Source organism: Lissotriton helveticus, chromosome 12 (assembly GCF_964261635.1).
Source record: "Lissotriton helveticus chromosome 12, aLisHel1.1, whole genome shotgun sequence".
Taxonomy (NCBI): Eukaryota; Metazoa; Chordata; class Amphibia; order Caudata; family Salamandridae; genus Lissotriton; species Lissotriton helveticus.
In genome coordinates, this window is record NC_136073.1 from 253,558,271 (window position 1) to 253,582,635 (window position 24,365).

At 44.0% G+C, this 24,365-nt stretch overlaps 1 protein-coding gene across 2 annotated transcripts in view; it reads left to right on the forward strand.

The window, feature by feature from the left end:
* Positions 1-24,365, forward strand: part of TANGO6 (transport and golgi organization 6 homolog) — a 591,842-nt gene that overhangs the window by 500,308 nt on the left and 67,169 nt on the right. For both annotated transcript variants that reach the window (XM_078668284.1, XM_078668285.1), the window contains one exon: positions 1,905-2,018. In XM_078668284.1, coding sequence (XP_078524410.1) covers positions 1,905-2,018 — 114 coding nt within the window. The remainder of the gene's footprint in view (positions 1-1,904; positions 2,019-24,365) is intronic.

Sequence of the window (24,365 nt, forward strand, 5' to 3'; positions counted from 1 at the left end):
CAAACGTAGACATTATAAATATAAAAACCATAAACAATAACATGCACAATCATAAATATAACATACAAACATAACATACAATGAACATACAAATATAGCATGCATAAAATACAAAATAACGTAAACAAAACATACACATAAAGTAACATACAAGCATAACGTAAGTAGTTAATAACATACCAACATAGCATGCACACAATCCATAGCGTACATGCATAAGAAACCTAAATATAACATACTGATAATACTTAATACAATTTGGGACTTGATTTTATAGTTGAAGAAGCAAGTAATCTCGCATGAATCCATTACAAAGATTGTCTATTAATATCACCTTATAATCAAGGTCCTGCTTCAATGGGTGAGGCTAAATTATTGGCTTTTGTCCAGATCCCTCTTTCCAAAGATGCTGAGTGCAGGCTAATTCATTGTAATCTTCTGATCACCTCAAGTACAGCTACAATGTCTGCTCTGCTGATGCGCTTTGCTGCTCTCGTGCTCGGTACACCTTGTCCTATTGATCTCCTGCCTGTACATGTTTGGCCGTCTTTGCACTTTTTCCAGCTTGGCTCCCTCTGCGCTCGCAGATGTTTATCGGGGTATCTTGTGTCGTGAAAAGCACTTAAGGTGTGTGACTGGGAGAAAAGATGGAGAAGGAGGGTTACTGATGCTTCCAGTGGGCCATTGATTGGTGAGCCATATACTCTACGCGTAGACCAAGCCGGAGTTGACGATATCGCCTCATGCGATCAATAGGATGCTGTGGTCGGCGCTTTTGTGCTGCATCAGGGATCCATGAGCTGCGTCTGAAGCAAAGGAATGGAGTGTAGCGAAGGCTTGTTAGCAATTTACACGAGGTAGCCCAAAGACTGCAGAAACGTTCTTAGGAATGCAAAAAAAAGAGATGATGAATTTCCCACACCTCCACGGGAAATCCATCTTGTACACTAGAATTGATGTGCACCATGAATTTCCTGCACCACCAGTGATCATGACCCTGAGTTACGCACACCCCCAGTCTAGCAGACGTTGGCACCCTACAATCCCCATTTTACTGAAGGTACCGATTTATTGCCCCACGTGGGGTGCTTGCATTGTTATTTCCGTGGTCTCTCCTTTCCCTTTCCACAACGCATGGGGGTTACTCCTGGCATGCTGCTGAAGGAGTCCCTTTTCTGAAATTGGGTTTTCTGCTCATGCATAATGGTGTGACCCTGGTGCTCTGTTACTCGCACCTTTTTTCATAGAAGGGCTCACTATCTGATGAGTGTCTTGGGCATTAGAGAGCATCACTCTGGGAGGTTTGCAAGGCTCAAAGCTCTTGCCCTGGAGTAGATACCAATTCCATGGCTGTTCCTCTTTGACATGGCTTAGTGTCACACTGTGGGGTTGTCTGGATGGTCAAACATTTTCCTTGTAGATATGTTGTCTCTTTTTGGGAATAAATGGTATGCCACTGCGGTGTGGTCTCCACTTCTCGTGGGCTCCATTTTTCATCAGTGTTCCTTGTAGATAGGCTCTTTGTTTGGATGAGGAGTCGCACTGTATCTTTAGGAATGCTGTACTCCCAGATGTTTTCCTAACAGATGATCCCCAAGTGATGCTTTCTGTTTGCCACCTCATGATAGCAGGCTATGGACTGGTGTGCAATGCTCCTCGAAGCCTTTCCCTGAATATCCTCCTAATATGAGGGTCATCTCTCTTTGGCACCATATGGTGTCACCCCGTGGACTGCTGGTCAATGTTCCTATAAGTCTTTCTGTGTAGAGGAACCCACTATAATGATTTCTGTTTGTGTGACACTATGGGCTTGCTTGTAGTGCTGTGCTTGCTAGAAGTATCACTTTTTAAAGTGTGCCACACAGCCAGCAAACTTACAGTTTTTACTTTCTGCTTCCTTCTAGGTGACCGCTTGTTTGACATCAGTGGTGAAGCTGGACCGAGAGGCGGAAGTTCGAAGAGCCGGAGTTCACGTCGTGGTACTGCTGCTTCGTGGGCTCAGCGAGAAAGCTACAGAGGTGAGACTCCACTCCATGGCTGCAATCAAGGGGACACATAGATATGGATGGAGCTACCACAGTGTTTGTCCATTCTTGTATGTTTCTTGCGCTCTGCAGAGCCTGGTTGTTTTCATACCCGACACAACAGATCCCTTTTGTAACTATCACTATCAGAACTGTCTTTCTCCTACAATTACTGAAGGACCGATTACAGAAAGCGCAATGATTAGAAAAACATTGCTTCTTATGGAACAAATGATTTTCCTTCTGCTGCAGCTCTTTTATGGAATAGTTGGACCTGTCCTTTCACAGGCTCTGCTGTTTGATCCCTAGCTCTGTGTCCTCTTCAGACTTGTGGGATGTGTGATTCCGGTAGACAGGCTTATCTCTGTTTTTACCCGATTGCCTTTACAACCCAACTCTTTGCAACGCCTTGTACAGCTCCCAGACAAACCTAGGGTATTGAGATATTTTGACTTTCGTCTCGCTGCAGCCAATACATCTTTCTTCAAATCAAACTGCACTTTGTGTGTGTCTAGAATCACACAGAAGCTTTACTAGGGAGACATACTTATTGTCCTACATGCGCAGGTGAAGGTCATTTAGAGTAAGCCTGTATAGGCAAGCTGATGCAGATGATCACAAAAGAATAACATTTCCCAGACAGGAAGTCATTGCACATCTACGTGTTGGCTTTGAGGAGCAGGTTACAGTGATTGATGGTGGTGTTACGTTGCAGTGTCTGATCAGTCTGATGTCCTCATTCACTGTTCGTTCAGCATCCAAGATGCTTGTACGGGGGTGAAATGCCCCCCATGAACTCAGACGGAAGCCTTAGCACTCTTGCTGTCCTTTTGAAAACACACTGAAATAGCTTTTCCCTCTCTCAACTTCCGTTTGCCTTGATTCTCCTTCCTGCTGGCCAAGAGTCCCGTTTCTTGTAGGTTCACTATGCCCTTTCGGGCAGCTCTTTCTGTTTAAGGATTCCTCTTCACTGAGACCAGACTTCTTCTATCGGTCATTCTCAGTCCTCTCTGGCATTCCTCCTTCTTGGAATCCAGTTATTTGACTGTCTAAGAATTGCCAGAAATCCAAGGTATATATCTCTTGAAGTGTGTCCTTTGTGCAGTTCTGTGACATCAGCATTCCATTAATGTCACTGCTTTCCCCATTTGGTCAGTGCGGCGGCTGCTGGCTGGCTGAATAACAGGGCTTCAGCTCCTATAGTCTGAGGCCTAGATAAAGATAGCTTCATTGAACCATGATCGTGACCTGTATTTACTGCAATATCAAATAATCCCAAAGTACAAAACAACAAGCATTGAAAATGCATTAGGTCTCGCCCTCGATTAAGTTAAAGCAATTTTGTTTGTAATTAGGTGGCTTTTTAGCTTTGCTTGTATTAGTGTCTTTGAAACTTTTATGTACATAACATGCATATGTATGCATATATGTATACATGCATTTATATTTGTATTTATTTAGATATTCAGATTATATGTTTATATATGTATGTATATATATATATATATATACACATACATATATATAAATGCATATGCATATATATATATATATATGTGTGTGTGTGTGTGTGTGTGTGTGTGTGTGTGTGTGCATATGTGTGTGGGTAGAGAGGTAGAGTAGAGAGGTAGAGAGTAGTAGAGAGGAAGGTAGAGCGAGAGGTAGCGCGGTAAGAGGTAGAGAGTGAGTAGTAGAGTGAGTAGAGAGTAGTAGAGTGTGAGTAATAGAGAGTGAGAGTAGTAGAGTGAGAAGTAGAGTAGTAGAGAGTGAGTAGTAGAGAGTGAGTAATAGAGTGAGTAATAGAGAGGGAGAGTAGTAGAAAAGTAGATATAAATGTGTGCATATGTGTGCGGGTAGAGAGGTAGAGCAGAGAGGTAGAGGGTAGTAGAGAGAGAGGTAGCGCTGTAAGAGGTAGAGATTGAGTAGTAGAGTGAGTAGAGAGTGAGTAGTAGAGAGTGAGTAATAGAGGAGAGTAGTAGAGTGAGAAGTAGAGAGTAGTAGAGTGAGTAGTAGATAATGAGTAGTGTAGTAGAGAGCAGTAGAGTGAGTAGTAGAGAGTGAGTTGTAGAGAGTGAGTAGTAGAGAGTAGTAGAGAGTGAGTAGAGTGAGTAGTAGAGTGAGAAGTAGAGAATAGTAGAGAGAGTAGTAGAGAGTGAGTAGTGGAGAGTAATAGAGAGTGAGTAGAGTAGTAGAGTGAGTAGTAGAGTGAGAAGTAGAGAGTAGTAGAGAGAGAGTAATAGAGTGAGTAATAGAGAGTGAGAGTAGTAGAAAAGTAGATATATATGTGTGCATATGTGTGCGGGTAGAGAGGTAGGGTAGAGAGTAGTAGAGAGAGAGGTAGCGCGGTAAGAGGTAGAGATTGAGTAGTAAAGTGAGTAGAGAGTGAGTAGTAGAGAGTGAGAGTAGAGTAGTAGAGAGTGAGTAGTAGTGAGTAGTAGAGTAGTAGAGAGTGAGTAATAGAGAGTGAGAATAGTAGAAAAGTAGATATATATATATGTGTGCATATGTGTGCGGGTAGAGAGGTAGAGTAGAGAGTAGTAGAGAGAGGTAGCGCGGTAAGAGGTAGAGATTGAGTAGTAGAGTGAGTAGAGAGTAGTAGAGAGTGAGTAGTAGAGAGTGAGTAGTGTAGTAGAGAGCAGTAGAGTGAGTAGTAGAGAGTGAGTTGTAGAGAGTGAGTAGAGTGAGTAGTAGAGTGAGTAGTAGATAATAGTAGAGAGAGTAGTAGAGAGTGAGTAGTGGAGAGTAATAGAGAGTGAGTAGAGTAGTAGAGTGAGTAGTAGAGATTGAGTAATAGAGAGTGAGTAGAAAGTAGTAGAGTGAGTAGTAGAGAGTGGTAGAGAGTGAGTAATAGAGAGTGGGTAGTAGTGAGAAGTAGAGAATGAGTAGAGAATAGTAGAGAGTACAGTAGTAGAGAGTAGTAGAGAATGAGTACAGAGTAGTAGAGTTAGTAGTAGAGTAAGTAGTAGGGAGTGAGTAGAGAGCACGTAGTAGAGAGTAGTAGAGAGCGAGTAGTATAGAGTGAGCAGTAGAGAGTAGTAGTAGAGAGTGAGTAGTAGAGAGTAGAGTAGTAGAGAGTTAGTAGGGAGTAGTAGAGAGTGAGTAGAGTAGAGAGCAGAGTATTAGTGAGTAGTAGAGAGTAGTAGAAATGAGTAGAGTGTAGTAGAGAGTGAGTAGTAGAGAGTAGAGTGAGTAGTAGAGAGTAGTAGTGAGTGAGTAGTAGAGAGTAGTAGTGATTAGAGAGTGGATAGACAGATGAGTGAAAGCGTGGATGGATGAGTGAAAGAGTAAATGAATGGATGGATGAGTGAAAGAGTAAATGGATAAATGGATGACTGGGTGGCTGAGCGGAAGGATGAGTGAAAGGATGGATGGGTGAGTGAAAGGGGTATGGATAGATGAGTGGAGTAGTAGATGGATGGTATGAACGAAATGATGGATGGATGACTAAAAGGAAGGATGACTCAATGAATGAAATGGCGGATAGGGAGATAGATGAGTGAATGGACGCCAGACAGACAGACAGGTTTGAAGGATAAGTTTGGAGATGATGGATAGGATTGGATATGGATGGGTGGACAGACCGAATGTTGAAAAAATGAATAATAGAATAAATTCATGAAATAATGTGAAGGTAAAATTGTGCATATCAGCAGATGGATGGAAAGATGAGAAGAGACAAGGGAGCACTTCGGCTGAGGGTCATGATGACTTGCTTAGTTTACTTGGTTCGAAGTGGGGGGTATTTTAATGTTCTGGCTACTCCCTTACTTTGCCTTCTGGCTCAGCCAGGCTGCTTCTCTCCAGCTGTTGTCCTGCGACAAACCGCCATAAGCACGCTGGGAGGGAAATAGCAAAAACTCATCCCCCCTCCACCCTCAGCTAGATCCGATTCTCCTTCTCCCTTCTCGCACCATCTACGCCTTACGCATTTTCTATTAAAGATTGTAGGCACTATAATATATCATCCATGGCTAGTTCTCCCACATACACTCTACAGCCCCTCAAGACCTATCCAATTCCGTGTACAGCCGCCATTTGCTCAGTGGCCAATGCTACTCACTGCCTGGGCAGTGACCTAGCAGGCGAGTGACGGCAGAAGGGGCGACGGTGTTGACAGGCAGGATACATGCAAGGGCACGCAGCCATATTAGCACAGTTTAAAGTGCTTGAGGCGTCAGGTAATCACTGCGACGCCTTCTCAACTTCTCTGGCCACGTTGTTAGCAGGGAGGATTAGAATTTTTTTTATTTGTCTTCCTCCTCATCCAAATTCGGAACTAAGCGGCAGATTATGCTAGGTGGGAAATTAAACAATTTATCATGAGGACATTTCAGAGCGTGTGCAGAAAAGCCGTGACAAGTGAAGTATTCTGGTGCCGCTTTGTGGTGAAAGTGCGTAATTGCCTACACAGCTCCTGTGCTGCCTCCTCACACCCGGATCCCCTTCTGAAGATAACTTACTGCCTGCGTTATTATTAGGCGCAGGGATCATTATAATTCACTTTGAGATCGCGGGGGGCTGGGGGCTCACGGATGATTTATTGCCCTGCTTGGAGTGTCGCGGCAACGCTTTTGTACCCGAGCCACAAGTGCGTATTTCCTGCAATATTCAGCAGTACAATATCTAATCCACAGCACAACTTCACGGACTGGGCGCGCTGGCCTCTCACGGCCGCGCTGAGCAGGCGGCTCTGCCGGCACAGTCCTCGTCCGGCCCTCATATACAGTATCCCCGAACAAAGGGCCGGCCCTACCTTTGTTTCACCCCTCAAGTAATCACTTGGAGATGGGGGCCTCAATAAACACGGCCGCGAATTGTCCCTTATGCTTCGTAAATATTGGATTGCGCTTTTCAATGAGTGGGGCTCTCGAAAAGGCCCGAAATGTCCACACCGTAGTTGCAGCCAAGCCCAAAGGTCAATAGGTAATGAAAGTAAGTGATTTCCAGGGCTTAAGGGGACTTCCGCTCATTACCGGGTTATCTGGCGCTCTCAAATTGTTTCCAAAAAAGGAGAGTGGGAAGCCAACCAGAACAAGCGCTCGCGTAGACTTTTCTCTTTTTAGTCCGTCCCACTTGGACGGGCTTGGCCTGACTTCCTGCTGGCGTAAAAGGTTTATTATCTTCTTTATGGGGCCATCTATTTCGCCCCATAAAGATAACAAACCTTTTACGCCAGCAGAAAGTCTAGTCAGTCCGTCCAAGTGGGACAGACTAAAGAGAGAAAAGTGTACGTCACACTAACCTCTTTCCCAATGGCCGGCCACCGTTTAGCATCAACGGTAACGCCGGCCAATCGGAAAGAGGGGCAGGGCTTAAAGCCCGCTAGTGAATCTCCCTCAATCTCATTAGATCTCGCCAGCGAGACTGCGCATGCGCAGCCTACGCAGGCTTCGACCTAAAAAGTGGGTGATTGAAGAACTTAAAAAGCACAGTGTTTTCTTGAAGGCTTCCTGGTGCTTGGACTGTTATGGACAGGGATAGAGGTAGCCTAAAAGATAGTGTGACTTAAGAGCCTTACAAAAGCCGCATGATTATAGATCTGTCAAAGGGGTATGCACTCTGAGTATCGACTCCATAATATCGATGGAACACAATATCGAAGAGTAGATACCAGAAACAAATATTGACAGATAGGTGCGTCTACATTTTCTATACTTAACTCGACATATATGTACCAACCCGGGACATATGTCATCAAGGTTCGTAGATATGGAGTTAGGAATAGTAAATCTATACTTTCCTAAATGCACTTACCTTTAGATATTCTGTCCTTGATATTCTTGTACCATAATATTCTGGGCGTCGATATTCAGTAGTACAGTCATCGAAGGGACACTGGCACACTGTTCTACAACTGATGAACAAGAACATAAAAGGATTCCCTTTAAGCTGAGAGTGCCCAAACCTGGTACAGAGTCAAGGAGCCAGATCAAAGCAAGCACGCTGGAGCATGCCACAGAAATCTGGCTCAAATACATGTGAGCCCAAGCTCTTGAAAAGCCAGATGGCCTAAACGGAGTGCCTTACACTAAATCCGCTGTACCACAGGGAGCCAATGAAGTGAACAGCGGGATCAACAGATGGTCAGATATATGAAAATTAAACAGCATTCGCGAGGCCGAGTTTTGGACTAGCTGCATCCCCCAGATAAATTACAGAGAAACCCAGGTAACGGATTCTGTCATTTTCATGGTGGCTTGTTAAATCAGCCGTTCATCCTCGTAAGGTCTATTAAATAAGTACTACTAGATTAGGTAATAACACCTGTTATTTGCAGCATACAAACCTTCAAATATTGGACAAGTGCTATTTTGATGCACATTGTTTTTGTAGGTGTCATTTGGCTGAAGAGTTTATCCATTGTGCCTTTGAGGCATTTAGGAATTCTTTTATTCAGATTATGGTTAGCACAATTAGAGTGTTTCCTCTACTGAGCCCTGCAGCTCTGTTAAAACCTATTTGATGCTGGCACTGCTGACAGAGAACTTAGGACTGACTCTAATGCTAGTGTTGGCTTTGTTGTTGGCGTGGATCTTCAACGTATTACCCCACTGGATGGAGCATTCTTTCTGTCAAATGCTGACATCACCGACCATCCGACACAGTGACCATCCATCAGACCCCCCAGGATATAGCGGCATGGATTAGCAAATTTAGCAGCACAAAAATGGAAATTTAGCGGCACAAATATGGAAATTTAGTGGCAATTTAGCGGCATTTTATTTGGCGGTTTTTCCTACAACAAACACAGATATCTTCGTTTTTTTAGTTGTTTAACAACATGAAGCTATGTATTTTTGGTTTATTTACAATGTAGACACTTTGTTTGGCTTCAAGGCTGCATATATTACATAACCTAATGAATAAATGCCCCAAAAGCAATCCCCCCAGGGCCCGCCGCACACTGGGCACGCTGCAGAATTACTTAGAGTAGTGGTGAGTGGAATAGTATTGTAGAGTGGCATAGAGTTGGCATAGAGTGTTGTAGAGTAGATTTTCCACCCAGACTGTGAACAGTGTCTAGTACCACATGTGCATAATTATGTGTGCCAGGGTGTGGTCACAAGCTAGTAGGGCTACAGCACGTTCATGATAAATATATGCAAACATGTGTACCAGCTTCTACTTATGTTTATTAAAACTTTTATAGCGCGCTCTGTTACCACGGGGTATCCTGGCGCGGTGAGTGAATTGAGAACATAAGTGCTGGAGCAAAGCCTGGATGAACTACAAGAGAGGGGCATTGAACAAGTGGGTCTTGAGATCTTTCTTAAACACAGAAATGGTTGGTGAGGCTCTGAGGGGAAGGGGGAGGGCATTCCAGGCAGAGGCTGCTTTAACTGAAATGGATTGACCTCCCATACGTGCATATTTGAATTTAGGGGTGGTTAATAAACATAGATTGGCCGATCGAAGGGCACGGTTGGGAGTGTAAAATGAAAACCTTTTCTGCAGATATGTTGGTCCCTGGCCATGGACTGCTCTAAAAGCCAACACAAGGATTTTAAACAGAATTCGATGTGGTACTGGTAGCCAGTGCAGACTGCGTAAGTGGCTGCGCACGCTTGACCTCCTTGGGAGAGAGAAAAGCAGACGTACTGCAGCGTTTTGTATCACCTGCAGGCGGTGAACCATGTACGCAGGAAGACCACTGAATAAGGCATTGGCGTAGTCGAGCCGGGAAAGCAAGAAGATCTGTTAATGCAAGCGTTGGTTGAAATGAAACTCATCAACTGCACTGTGTGCATCTGCCAAAATTAACCGAGGATGCTAGATTCGAGGTTCCCCACAACAGCTCCATGTTTTACACAAGACGTTTGTGATCTGGGATGTATTATGGTTAGTCAATTTCAAGCAGCTCCAACCACTTAGCAGGAAGCTTAGTACCAGGATAATGGAAGAAATACTGCTTACCCGCTCTTGCCTCTCACTATTCCTAATTGAATAATCATGTATCAAATCAATGTGTGTTTGATGAAGCCCATCATAAGGTAGCTTTCAAATCAGTGCAATCTTGAAAGCAATGTCAGCTAAGCCACTACATTTTGTGCAATCACACATCCGTGCTGGGGGAGCTATGCTCATACAGTGGAGAAGTGTGGCTCAATGGTTAGAGCGGCAGACCTTGATGCAGAGCTCTGGCCCGGGACCAGGGTTTGATTCCCGCCTTGGTGGGTCTCAGGCTCAAAATTCCTCTGACCTGATATTCTCCCGTCAGTGCCTATTCTAATCATGGGTCCCACGCTGCAACTCTGGGCAATAGCTTGCTTAATCTCCACAACGGTCCCAACAGCGCTGGGATGCCTGGTTTCACCACGGGGGTGCCCAGGAGTGGACACATCACAAGGAAAACCAGGAAGGGTTCCTTAGCGGTATGCATACAAGCGCCGGGAGACCCGGTCCGGGTAGCTGCGCGCTATACAAGTACAAAAACATTTACATTTACATATTTACATACAGTCATGTGAGTTCCTAGCAACATCACAGCGGATTCGAATAAAAAACCAGAATTAAAACAACACTTTGAAATGTTTTCCATATTAAAATGAATACGTTTCAATAAAAATTACACAATGTAAATTGAATGTTATCATAACAAGTTTCCATAAATGTCCTTTCTTCTGATATTGCAGCAACGCGCGACGGGTAAACTAGTGTTCTATAAAAGGTATTCATCCAAAGTACACAGACATTGTAATTTCTTATTCTGGTACCTCTGGAGGACTTCATCCAAAGTACACAGACATTGTAATTTCTTATTCTGGTACCTCTGGAGGACTTGCCCTAAAGTCAACAATAGTTGTATGAAGTCCTTATATTATGGAGGTAGACCGCACAATTCACTAAATGTAATTATTTAATGTCCTTTATTCAGTCATTAAAGTATCACCTGTGTCATGGTGTCTTATTCAGAATACTTTACCACATTTATGTCAAAATGGGTACTCCGATTTCCAGAATCTTGTTAGGTTTCACATTCTTTTTAGCTTAACTCTATTTAGGTTTTGAAAAGCTTGACTAACTTTGCAAATTGAAAGTGAAAAAGACACTAACGTCTCTATTTTCTAGGGGTGCAGGTGAAGGGAATTCTCCTCTGGCAAAATAGTTTCCATATGGCGGGAAAAAAAGAAAACAGAACATATTTTTCGTATTGTATCATCTATATACCGCTTACTCCCCTATGTGCTGTGCTGTAACACCCATCCCTATGCGTAACATGCTATAGCTACACTGTATAGGGTATGTGTTTTGAAGAATGTTTTTTTTGTTTTGAACCTAAAAGCCAGGGAAGTGTTTCCATGTATGGAGTCTCCAGATCGAAAATGCTTTCTAGATCAAGGGAAAAAAGTCGGATCGTTTACATCTTAACTCACCTTAAACCATTTTGTTTTTGGAAGCAGAATATCGGTAGGTATAGAGTTCGACATTTTCATAGAAGTTAAGAGCTTTGCATATTAAGTATGTATTGACTGGTAGTTTTGGGAGTTTCATTAAAGTGATATTAGTACATAAATAATTGCATTAACCATGGAAACTAGAATTGTGTCTGGGCAGGACAGTGCTTTTTTGGTTTTAAAAAAAAAAGTGCTAGGGCCCTTCTCAGAAAGCCACTGCAGCTTGCACTGCCCATTGCCACTAAAGCTCTGCCAGTTCCAATATAACTACACACCATCACACTCTTCCAGGAGTGACCGTGTGTACTATCCCAGGCCACCCAAAGCTAAGAAAATGTCCTGGGCTAGTGGTGGTATAATTTTTTTTAATGTATATTGAATTATAAAATCCGGTTGATGTGCTCACCGTAGAAACAGCTAAACAGTGCCACCACGCGGTTTACTGTCATGTGTGCCATTATTGAGATTTAAGTGCCATTGTCACGCACCAGTGAACACCTGCTCAAATTAATCACTGCATGGAGGATCAAATTATGTGCAGAACTGACTAAATTATGTAGCAGATAAGACAAATTATGCGGTGCAATGCTGCACAAATTGTGGCAGCATTCCTTCATGATTTGTTCTTTTTACAAATTAACGTGGTCTGGGCAAAGGTTTGATATCCTGAGTGTCAGTTTAGCATGTAAATACAGCAATTAGCAACTGAAAGGTGACTCAGTAAGTTTTTAGAGGCTTGCCACTGCACAGATACCCTCATGGCAGTGTTTTAGGTACTTTTGAATCTCTAGCTGAAAAGGGCACTCTCTCAGAATAATTTTAGGTTTGTGAATAGGGGAAAAACAAACCATCAAACAAATATATATACATTCATGTTTAACCTATCTATTTAATGAAGGTAGTCAATCCACAACGAGCACTGACCCAACTAAAGCATTTTAATTGCTTGTTAATAAATCCTTTTCAATTTCGTACATTTTATAGTTTTGTTCTTTTTTATACATTGTGCTTTAAAAACAATCCAACTTTACTTATCTATACACCCCAAAACTGGGTCATTTAGAGAAAACAACTGCGATCATAAATACAGAATGATCCAACAACCACCCCATTTTCACTGACCCTCATTCATACAGGTCACCTCCTCTTATGCTCGCTCAAAACAAACATAACCCAAATTGATGGAATTTATTTGGCAATCCAGCATGGGGATCACTGCTTCAACGTCTCCAATGTTGTGTCCAAGTCGGGGGACTCCCTACAACCTCCGCCAATGCACATTTCAGTGGAAATAGAGATTTCTTAACCACCTTCTTCAAGAGCTGTACCTATATAACAATTCCGCCAAACACAGGAAGGGGGTACATTCGAATGGAAATTTTTTATACTGCGGAGAAGTTACTAATACCTTGCTCGCGCATTTGTTGTCTTGGTGCGGCTCGGTTGTAAGAAGAGACCTGCTGTCAACCCTCATTAACTGAGATCTGATATTATTTGCATGGTTTGTTCGATAGAAGATTTCGTAAATTTAATCTGCATAGTTTGTGCTCTGTTTTGCAGTTGTATTGTTGGTTAACAGTCCGTTACCCTCTTTTCAGCGTCGGGGAAGATAAGGCTCCAATAGAGTTGTGTCTTACATCGACTGTCTTGATCGCCCGTGGTTAATTATTCCAGCCCTAGGCAGAGGGGTCAAAGAAGGGGTGAATCACAAAGCCTCATTAACAAGTGAAAGGTCTTTTAAAGACCTGTTAAGTACTCGGGTGCGGCTGGCAGCTAAAAAACTGACTGTCTGTGTGTCCCCGGAAAGCTGCTGACACACACGAGTGGGGAGGGGCGCACAGCCAATAAAAGGCATTGTTTGTTTTGCTGTCTCCTGGTAGAGACACTTTTTTCTAAATATCGCGGCCAATATGGTTATTATCGCGGCCATCGCGGTAGTCTGCCGATTTCGCAATTTTTTCGTGAATCGCGAAATCGCGATAAACTGGAGGGTCTGATCAATACGTTGATATGACGTATAAAAAAATATGTGGGACTTGTGGTTTGGTAGGTAGTTAGCCCATGCTCTACTGGTATTGGGCTTCCATTTACGACGTCACGGCTGGAATCCCATTGCTAAGGCCATTGTTTAATCAGCTGTGGTTTCTGCACCGAACACACACCAAAGAATTGAGGTAAGATTCGAGATTATTTCCCTCTCTGGGGACCCAAATTATGGGATAAAAGTGCCCTCACCCACTAATAGTGGTATGCGTCATCATAAGGGCTGATACTACACCCCCTGTGTTACCATCACCAGGATGTGGAGAAATGTTTATTTTCAATTTCAAAACTGTTGTATGGTCCGAGGTGCAATGTAAAGGTAAAACTACCTTAGAAGTGTCCCTTCTAATTGATTCTGGCTCACCTAGGTAGAGTTAAAAACATCATGAGATAGTCTGGTGGTATCATCACACCACCATCTTTCCAACCTGTATATCAACATGTTTCGGCAAAATCTCAATTGCCTCTTAGTGTTGGTGGCCTTCTTCAGGACTTTGATCCCTACGTTTACTGTCACTGTCAGTCAATTCTGCTTGTTAGTGAACTGTGATATATGATGAACGTGTCATGCAGCAGCCTTACTTGTCACCAATATTCCCAAAGCCAGGATTTTTCCAGATATTTGTATGCTATCTCTTAAACTGTGGTGGGAGCGGGGCCATCACCCTGTAGTCACATTTTCGTCAAGGAACCAAGCTGCCAAAGGTACCGTTTTCCAGCCCTCTGACAAGTAATTTCAAGTCTTGGTGTTTCAGTCCCTGTCCCAGGACATCCTGACATGGATGGGCTGAAGCTAACCCAGATACCCCTGTGGGAAACACCTTTTCAGCTTGTCTTCTGTTTTCCCATGTATCTTATTGCCCCTCATTCTGAGTTTTGAAGATCAAAATAGATGGTTCCGTTTTTTACCTCTTTTTTGCTTGCTAGTACCTGAAGCAATTTGAGCAGGGGAAATCCCTAATCCGTTATCAATTTGGACCAGACTCCCAAGTGGGGCGTGAACGCAGTTTGCACCATCTTCCTGATTTATTGGTAGTTGGAGCTACAAGCTACCCACAACAGTAGACATTTGTCCCTACAGGGAGCGTTTCACTTGAACACTTCCTGTTGGACTGTTTGTGAACAAATAATTTTCGCCCAGGTGGGAGAAAAAACACATACTGTGACATTGGTGCCAACATCACCAATACTTTGAGGGTGGCTTTTTTTTGAGTAGGCCTGGGGAAATTTCCTTCACGTAGTTTAACAAATTTCTTGATACTTATTTAATGCAAAATTAATCCATGTGGCATAATTACGCTGCATTTGCGACAAATGTTTAGCACAGGACCACGGGAACAACGTGAAGGACCGGACCGCAAGCTGCTGTTGCTTGTACAACTTGTACTTTTTTTTGTTCTTTTTTTAGTGTGAAATGTTTTTGGGCAGTTCAGGTTAAAATATTGTTCTAAATGTCGTTTTTGAGTAATTTTACATAATTACGCTAAAGCAAATTTTTCACTTTCCCACTTTTGACCTGCCCCAGAGATTTGTTTCAAAGTGAGGAGTCTCTTCCTTTTCCTCCTCAGCTCTCTTGACCTGGACATTTTGCAGGAGCCTTATTCACAAAAAATTTTAGGTCGAGCCTGGGCAGTGCATGTGCTGCTCTGCGAGGCATGCTGTATTGAGGTAGGGACTTGAAGCTCCACCCACTCTCCACCCACATTTTTCATTTGCTTGTGTCATTGTCCACTGTAAACTGTGGCTGTTCATTGGCCAAAAGGCTTAGTAGTCCCTCCTTAACCCTTTCCATGCTTATGACGAGCCCTGCTCGTCATGAGGCACAGTGGAGCTGTGCTCATGGCGAGCTTGGCTCGTCATAGCAGTCGGTGTCCGCCCACGCGCAATTGATTACCCGCCTGTGCAGGAGAATCAATCAGTGGGCGGAGTCGTGACTCGCCCAGCTCGTCATGAGCACAGCTCCACTGTGCCTTATCTCGTCACGGGCGCCGGGGCCCCCCCTCCCCGCTTGCCGTGGGGGAATTACCCCCGCCGCTAAGGTGTTAATTCCGCCTTGTATAATTTTGTAACCTCCCATGGCGACACCTCCTGTTACGTGTGTTGTTACTCGGTAGGCTTTAATTACAGCCTCCTAGCACTATTTTCCCAAATAGCTTTGACCTGCCGCCTGTTGCAGGCAGGACACGCTCTCTCCTAACGCTTTTCTTTATTTTTATTTATAGTAGGCATTTGCAATGCAATAGGTCTCACATTTGTAAGAGTTTAAGCTATTGGCATTGTAAATGACAATGCCTTTTATTTGTCAGTTTTAACAAAGCATACATAAAAGACATTAACTAATAGAGATCATAACGGCCAACTCAAACCCGGATGCCAATAATATATTCCTAGGTGACTTCAACCTACACTGGGACGACGACAATGACAAGCTGGTTAACACGATGAAAGACTTCCTCAATGAACTAAACCTTAATCAAGCATGCACCCAGCCCACTCACTCGCAAGGAGCGACGTTAGACTGGATTATCTCAGGAAATAATGAGACATCAATCCTTGCTATAGATCCATGCGATTGGTCTGACCATCACGCCATAACATTCACGATACCTACAATAAAAAAGGGTAAGACAGTGCAACCTCGCAAGATCAAAAAACTGATTCGTGAGACAAAGGAAGCCAATATCCAACAATTGGTTGAAAGATGTGAGAAAGACCTGAAGCCACCTAATAACAGGCAGAATGTCAATGAGCTGACTGACCATTACATAACCTCGATCGGTAACATCGTCAATGACACCATGCCTCAAAAACTGAAAAACGTCTCAGAGAAGCCAAAAAATCCTTGGTTTAATGAGGCACTGAACGAGGACAGGCGAAAACTAAGAATGGCCGAAAGGAAATGGAGACAACATCCCTCCTCCCCCGAGTTGAAAGCCCTCAGAAAAACCAGAAAACAATATAACAAAAAGATAATCAACTCCAAAAAAGAATTTATAAGGGCTGAACTGGATAATGCCAGAAACAGACCACGAAAACTTTTCGAGATCCTAAAACAACAGTCAAACAAACTAACCAAAACGACCCAAGAGAACGCAAAAACTCCCATAAGCTGCGAGGAATTCGTCTCATTTTTCTCGGAAAAAACCAAACTACTAGAAGTTGAGCTCATAAGTGCAGCAGCCAACCTTGTGACCCTCCCTTCACCTAAAAATGAGGCTAATGAGACAACAGAAGGTCCTCAAACAAAAAATAAAGCAAATTGGGACACATTTGAACTATATGACCAGGGTAAGATTTCCAAAAAGCTAGCCGAACTTAGACCGAACAACCACTATCAAGACCCTCTACCGTCAAAGTGTGTAAGAGAAATCAGCCACACTCTAGTCCCGATCTGGACCCAGATAATAAATGCCTCACTTACACAAGGGACCCTCCCTGACTGCCTAAAAACGGGGCAGGTAGTGCCCATCATTAAAAAAACCAACAGCGGATGCAACAGACCCGAATAACTATCGACCAGTGACCAACATACCTTTACTGGCCAAACTTATTGAGAAATGCGTACAAGGCCAACTGAGTCAACACATCGCTAAGTTCGCATTACTAGACGACTGCCAATCAGGATTTAGAACAGGACATAGTACTGAAACTGCGATCCTGCATATTGTTGATGACGCCTTACAAGCCCTTGACCAAAATCAGACATGCCTACTGATCCTACTAGACCTGTCATCAGCTTTTGACACTGTAAATCACGAAATACTAATAACTAGGCTTCAAGATAGGATGGGTTTGTCCGGAAACGTACTGAAATGGTTCAAATCATTCCTACAGAACAGGACTCAACTATTCCTGATCAACCAAGCAACCTCCTCCCCATGCCCTAACACAATCGGGGTCCCACAAGGCTCAACTCTATCCCCAGATCTATTCAACTTATATGTAGAACCCCTTACGGAGATTCTTCAAAAATCACGGATATCCTATCACATGTATGCTGACGACACGCAAATATATATAAAGATCGCTTCCCGTGATGACGTCGAACGAATGAATGACACACTAAAGAAAGCGTTGCAATGGTTAACAACTAATCATCTGAAACTAAATGCCCACAAAACTGAATTCCTGCTAATCTCACCAACAAGGAGCCAACCTGAAGTAAAGGAATGGGTGAAATTGGTGACTGCGTTAAATTGCACTCCGACCCTAGTTAATTCAGCTAAATCACTGGGAATCACGTTAGATGAGAACCTTGACATGAAAGACCACATTAACTCAATGGCTAAGAGCGCCCGCTTCCATTTGAACTATTTACGAAAACTAAAACCCTTTATCTCTGAGGCGGATCTAAAACTGGCCACCCAATCGCTAGTTATCTCGAGGATTGAATATGGTTGTACCACATTAGCTGGCCTACCCAAGACATCCATAGCACCACTAAAAGCCTGCCTCAACGCAGCGGCAAGACTCATCACGGGAACAAAGAAATTCGATCATATATCGCCCCACCTGAAAGCCCTAAACTGGCTACCGTACGAGGCCAGAATTCAAATGAGAATGGCCTGTATAACCCACAAGGCGGTTCACTACAACATGCCTAGATACCTAGCCAAGAAAATTAAACTTTCGGGAGGCAATAGACCAAGCAGAAGTGCCAAAGAGCTGCTATTGCGACCGGCCTTCTTCCGCAAGAAAAGGACCTACGATCGGGCCTTCTCCGGAGCTGCACCCAGAATTTGGAATTCACTCCCTCCAAACATCAGGAAAATTCAAAATACGAAAACATTCAAACGGGAACTAAAAAGCCACTTGATGAGTAAATACCCTACGTAGAGAAACTACAGACTATTGATATGAACATCTACGCCAAAGAGGAGGTACTCATCATGAATAATTGGAAGTTCAATATCAAACAAATGAAAGACTCCCGTCCGAGCCTCGGCTACACACTGAACTGCTACCTCAGATATTTGGGAGCCTATATACTGTATCTCACAGCTCAAACTATATAACCTCTACCTCACTTTATTATGTTTATGACTACTATGACAAGCTATATACTGTATCTCACAGCTCAAACTATATAACCTCTACCTCACTTTATTATGTTTATGACTACTATGACAAGCTACACCTATGCAATTCCTAGTAGCTAACTAGATAGCCAATGATATTGATAATGTTATATAACCCTACCTCAACGAGCTTGAAGATATGACTATGACACAATTTGAGACCAATGCACCTCTCAATGCCTTTTATCTAGTCACCCTTTTACCTCACCGCTTCTACCTCATAACTGTTTGTTGTTATAATTGATGTGATAAGTGTCAAGTCTGTAATCTTTTATGTTAAGCGCTCTGATACCCACGGGTCTTGTTCGCGCTATACAAAACACTATAAATAAATAAATAAATAAAAAACATTGTCATTCACAATGCCTATAGCTCAAACTCTCATAAATGCGAGACCTATTGCATTGTAAATGCTTGTTTCTTTTAGTAGGTAGGTGTGATGTACCCTTGTCTTACTCATGAATTTCGAGGAGTAGGTCACACCTGCACAAGCCGTGCAGCTGTTTGTGACTCTGGCAGGTATTTGAAAGCCCCCGACCCTCCTGGGTGGGAGGGGCTAGTGACACACTTCTGGCACGGAAAGGGTTAGCGCCGCTCTGCGCCCTCCCGCGGATGTGTTTGCTGCAGTAATAAAGTCCCGTGCGCTGATCGTTGACTTATGGAAATCCGATTCCAAATTGAATGCTGTTTCTTTCCTTAATGGCCCCGTGGGAAAGACCCTCCTGCGTCGTCAGAGCGCAGCCAGGCTCGGAGGAGGGGAGGGAGGCGGCTCACCGAGGGGAGCCCGGGCGGGAAAGCCACGCCGGCCTGTACCTGCGCTCCGACCCTGCCTGCGGCGGTAAAACTGCCCACGGAGTTGCAAATAAAACATAGTTTTACGTCTGACGGCGCCGTCACTCCAGCCTCCCCCGCTCTTTGAAACATTTGCTGAGTATCATGTAGAATCCATAATTAATTACTACCCATAAGGCGTGGATCAGGGCTAATGAAGCAACCCCGTCAAGTTCCTCGCCATTTTAGAGCGCTTATTTGTAAACATATAATGATCAGTACATTTGAGCCCTAGTGCAGGTTCTTTTTTTGACACTACTTTTCTCCCTTTGTTACTGTTTTCCTTTATTCCACTTCTTCCCCTATGTTCTGCCCTTTCTCTCTGTTGCCATGAAAAAAACCCGGTCCCCAAAAAGTGTGCTAATACTGACCACCTACTACCCCGGCACAAATTAAGCACTAGGCCCTCCTGTAGACATGTTGGCTTCTATGGGTGTTTAAAGGCTTAGTTATTGCATGGGGAGCAGCACTGCAACTTTCAAAGACAGGATTGATAGGTACAGCACCAGAGTGGTGGGCGGCTTCCTTTAGTTTACTTTCAGACGCATCACTTGGAGCAGGGGCAGTGTGGTTTTTCATCACCTATGGACAGTCCGTACCACAAATGCAAGATTGCTTATGGCTGGACCAGTAGGGATTTACGAAACATTGCACCTGTAGGTGAAGCGGATGAAATTCCAGGCAGGTTCTGTTCGGTCAGTGTCCCCTCAGCAGAAGGCAATGTATTTCACACGCTCGACATTTTGTTCAATCTGATAGGCTGAAGGCCGCAGAGCAAGCGCCAGAATTTATGGTTATTCCACTTGGAAGAAACCTAAAGCAATGAGTGGGCATAACATGACTCCATTGTTTCAAGCAAAGATGTCACATATTTCACCAAGAGTCAGAACGGACAAAAATGGTGGTGCCCCAAGCAGTGGTAGGCATTTCTCCTACACACAGCATGCACTGGCTGGGCAACACCAAATGTGCATCAGTCATGCATGACTGATGCACATTTAGTGGCCACAAATGGCCACTGCTAAACCTATGTGGTGCACAAACGATAACGTGTATTTCTGCGTCAATTTCTCATTTGTGCACAACAAAAATCTCTTGGTTAATTTTTATCCTAAAAAAAAAATCGCGCTTCATAATTACAAACATAAATGCCTCGCAAACTTTTCTTTCTGTTCTGCTGATATATTTTAAAATACTGGTAACCCAATTTTGAAAAATGCCAATAAATACATTTAAACATAAAATATTGGTAACGCTTCTTTGCAAGTGTTTCATTTTTGTTGTGCGTTAAAAAACATATGACACTGTGCAACCTTCTTAGTCCCTCAGTTCAGATAACAAAATTCACGCAATTTACAGTCAAGAAAAAGAAAACTAAACACTAATCGCCATGATAAAAACACAGAGTTTGTCAAAAGATAATGCATGTCACTTGAAGTCAATTTTTTAACTCGCACAAACAGCAAGGTAAAAATAAAATGTAAAGGCCTCTTTATTGAGCTTTACCCTTTGAACTCCCACAAGGCTAACCTGGGGGTGCTGCAGCGCCTTCCGCATCCCTTCTTCCGGAGCCCCTCCAGGTTCCTGTATGCATCTTCCCCTCAAAGTCACTTCTGGGTAATGATCAGGTCGCACATAACATGTTTCAGCAGTTCACCAGTCTGTTTACACTGTCCCGCTTGAAAACAGCACCTTTTGTCTATATGTTCTGAAGTGAGTCGGCTGACAGCAGGAGCAATGCAGTTCCTGGTGGTGTCCGGTTTTGCATGGCCCATCTGGAACAGTTGCGCTATCTCAACCCGGGCCACGTCGCTGGTGACCCATGCCTTATGTTAAGGCACAGGCATGCGCTACCAATTAAAGAGGTGGGGCGATATGAGCACAGGTCATGCTTCAGCAGGTTTGTTGGATGGGGGCTCATAGATGCGACTTCCTTGTGTCTAACACAATACCCACTGCCCAAACGAGAGTCATGCAGGGTTGCAGCGATGATTCCACAGAGGCCAGGAGGATCCAGTGATGTGGACTGATCTGGTAGTAGGGCCCACCTCTATTGGGCGCTTTGGATCTCACTGTGTGGCTCTTGAAGGGATACTTTATTAGCACCAGCTTCAGGTGCTTCAACGTCAGGGTAGCTGCATGGGCCATGGGGTCCACAGGCCTTACCACCTGCCATGGCCGTATCACTCCTTCCCTGGGTTGCTGCTGCTGAATTCCATACCTCCTACCTCCACTCCTGTCTTTCTTCTTTTCGAAAGGCAAGGTGTGCTTCATGCAAGGGCACCTACAGCATCTGTCCTGAGCAATCACATGGCACCTTCGCGCAAAGGAGGCCCCTGATATGTCTTCTCCTGGCAGGTTGTAGAACGTTCATGGTACTTCCCTGGATGTGGAAAAGGGGAGTTGGAAGTCAGCAACCCCGACCCTGGCACCAAAAGTCACTTAGTCTCAACTGGTGGTGGATTCTGGTTGAGAAATCTTGGCTCCTTGGCTGGTAGTTTGTCCCTTCGTGATATTGAGGTTACAGACAGAGCTTGTCTAATCCAAGAGTCCAGCTGTTGGACTAGATCCACTTTCTGACAAGACAATGACTATCCATGCTGCTCGATTTAGAGACCGCCAAGGCTTTCTTAGCGCGTTGGCCCTTCTCTTGGTGGATTATCACTGCTTTTTGAAGAAGGCCTTTTCATCAGATGAATCTTACCATCCACTGAAGTTTTTATCTAATATATCAAATCTATGTAGGATGCCACTCGACACTTTCTGTGTGTGTTAATTATGTCCTGATGGTGACCTTGAGCGCAGCCTCTAAGGTCAAAGCATCATCGATACTTATGCAAATAGACAAATGTACAAGACATTGATTTATATGCCCATGAATTGAGTCCCAATGCAGGGTCCCTTGAGTTGTATTAGAAAATGTGTGGCATTTACATTCTTATAAATACACATACAGCAGTGTTTTGTGTCCTGCCTTCACTGTGTGATCACGGAGCACCCAAGGTTTTTTCTCCATAACTGTTGTTTTTCGTTTGGCATACTTTAAGCAAAACAAAATTAAATTGGTTCTCTTCCAGGGGATACTCATTAATAGTCATAAGCACTGAATTATCCCCGCCCATGAGCGGGAACCCGGAACACATAACAATATACATATATATGTGTAAATATATCAAAAAGTACATTGTACTAAAATAATTATACACATATACATGTATAACAACCATAATATGCAGCCTAACATATACACATAGGCTAATAAAGCCAACCTTACACACGTTCTGAAGCATGAAAATATGCTAAATATAAATGCAATAAACAGGCATGAGCCCAAAATGCATTTCATAACCATGAAAAACTTTTATTTTCATCAAAGAACCTGTTGTAAACAGTTATTAGCCTAAAAGGCTGCATATGAAAAATTGTCTGTGTACAGAAAATCAGACTGGCACCCTGCCTTTAAGGCCCCAGAGAATCTGCACACTTTGCCTTTAAGGCCTCTAGGAGAACTCTGTTCCCATCATGCACCACAGGTGACAGTTAGGTCAGTTCTTTTTTCCGGCTTGTTCTGTGAGGAACCTGGAACTTGAGCTCTGCTCATTTGTAGTATTTTCTGTCAGAAGTTGGTTTTTTCTTACCTTTTTTTGACAAAAGAATATTTTGGTGGTGTTTTCTATCTTGTTCTGACTAACTGTTGGTATTTTTTAGTCAGAATGCCACCTTTATTTTACAAATGTCCTTCCTGTGGGAAGAAGATGTCAAAAACGGATCCACACTCTGTTTGTGTGGTGTGTCTTCCAGCTTCTCATAAGGTGGAGGATTGTTATCACTGCCTCAACCTTTCTAGTAGAACTTTAAGAGAAAGGGAGAAAATGAGGTTGCTGGGCCTCCTGGAGAGAGAAAACCGTGGTGAGAAGAGTTCCAAGGGCTTATTCTCCTCTTCCTAGCCATCTTCTCCTCCTAAACGTCGAAGATCAGCGTCTCCAGAAGGTAGATCTAAGAAAACTCGACTCCAGGGAGCGTCGCCGTCAAAAAAGACATTGTCGACGTCAAAGAGGGCTCCGTCGACGTCGAGGACTTCGCCGGTGAGGCAAGGTTCAGCGTCGAGGCGGTCGCCGTCGAAATCTCTTTCGACGTCGAGACATCTGGTGTCGATTGCTGTAAAGACGACGTCGGGGGTGCCATGTCCGACGTCGAAGGCTCGTGAGAAGTCGACGTCGAGAGAAGAGAGGCGTCCGACGACGAAGGTGTCGACGTCGAAGGATGGTGTGTCGACGTCGAAGGATGGTGTGTCGACGTCGAAGGATGGTGTGTCGACGTCGAAGGATGGTGTGTCGACGTCGAGGAAAGTGTCGACGTCGACGTCGAAACTTACAACGTCTTTGAAGAAGAGGTCGACGTCGAGAGAAAGGACGACGTCGAAGGAGTCGACGTCGAGACCTAAAAAGAGAAGATCAAGGTCTCCATCGCGACATAGGTCGATGTCGAAGTCTGCTTCGGGCTCGAAGCATGGAGTGTCTAGGTCTCCCCCACCCGAACATGGGTCGGCGTCGAGACTATCCAGACCGGCCTCTCGGACCTCAATTAGGTCTTTGTGAGGTCAGACATCAGTCCAGAACATTTGTCTTCTCCGCGTGACCAGCAAGACGACAGGTCTGCGGTGGGACAAGAGGTAGTGCACCAGGACTCGTCTGTGGTGGCTCATTCGGGCTCAACCTCAGGACAGGTGTCGCATGATAGACAATTGGTGCCCAGACAACGGACTCCATCTGGCTCATTGGTTTCTGAGCACAGTGTAGTTTCCAGAGCCTTCAAGTCTTCCACTGGACTGAATATTGTGCAGGTGTCACCTGAGGCTTCACCTGAGCGTGTAGGGCGGCCTAGTAACTTGTCTCCGAGGTGGCTGGAAAGCCTGAGACATTGGAAGATGCGTCCAGATGCAGGACTGATGGGGATGAGGGCTCCGGTCCCTCAGACGGAGCTGCATAGAAGAT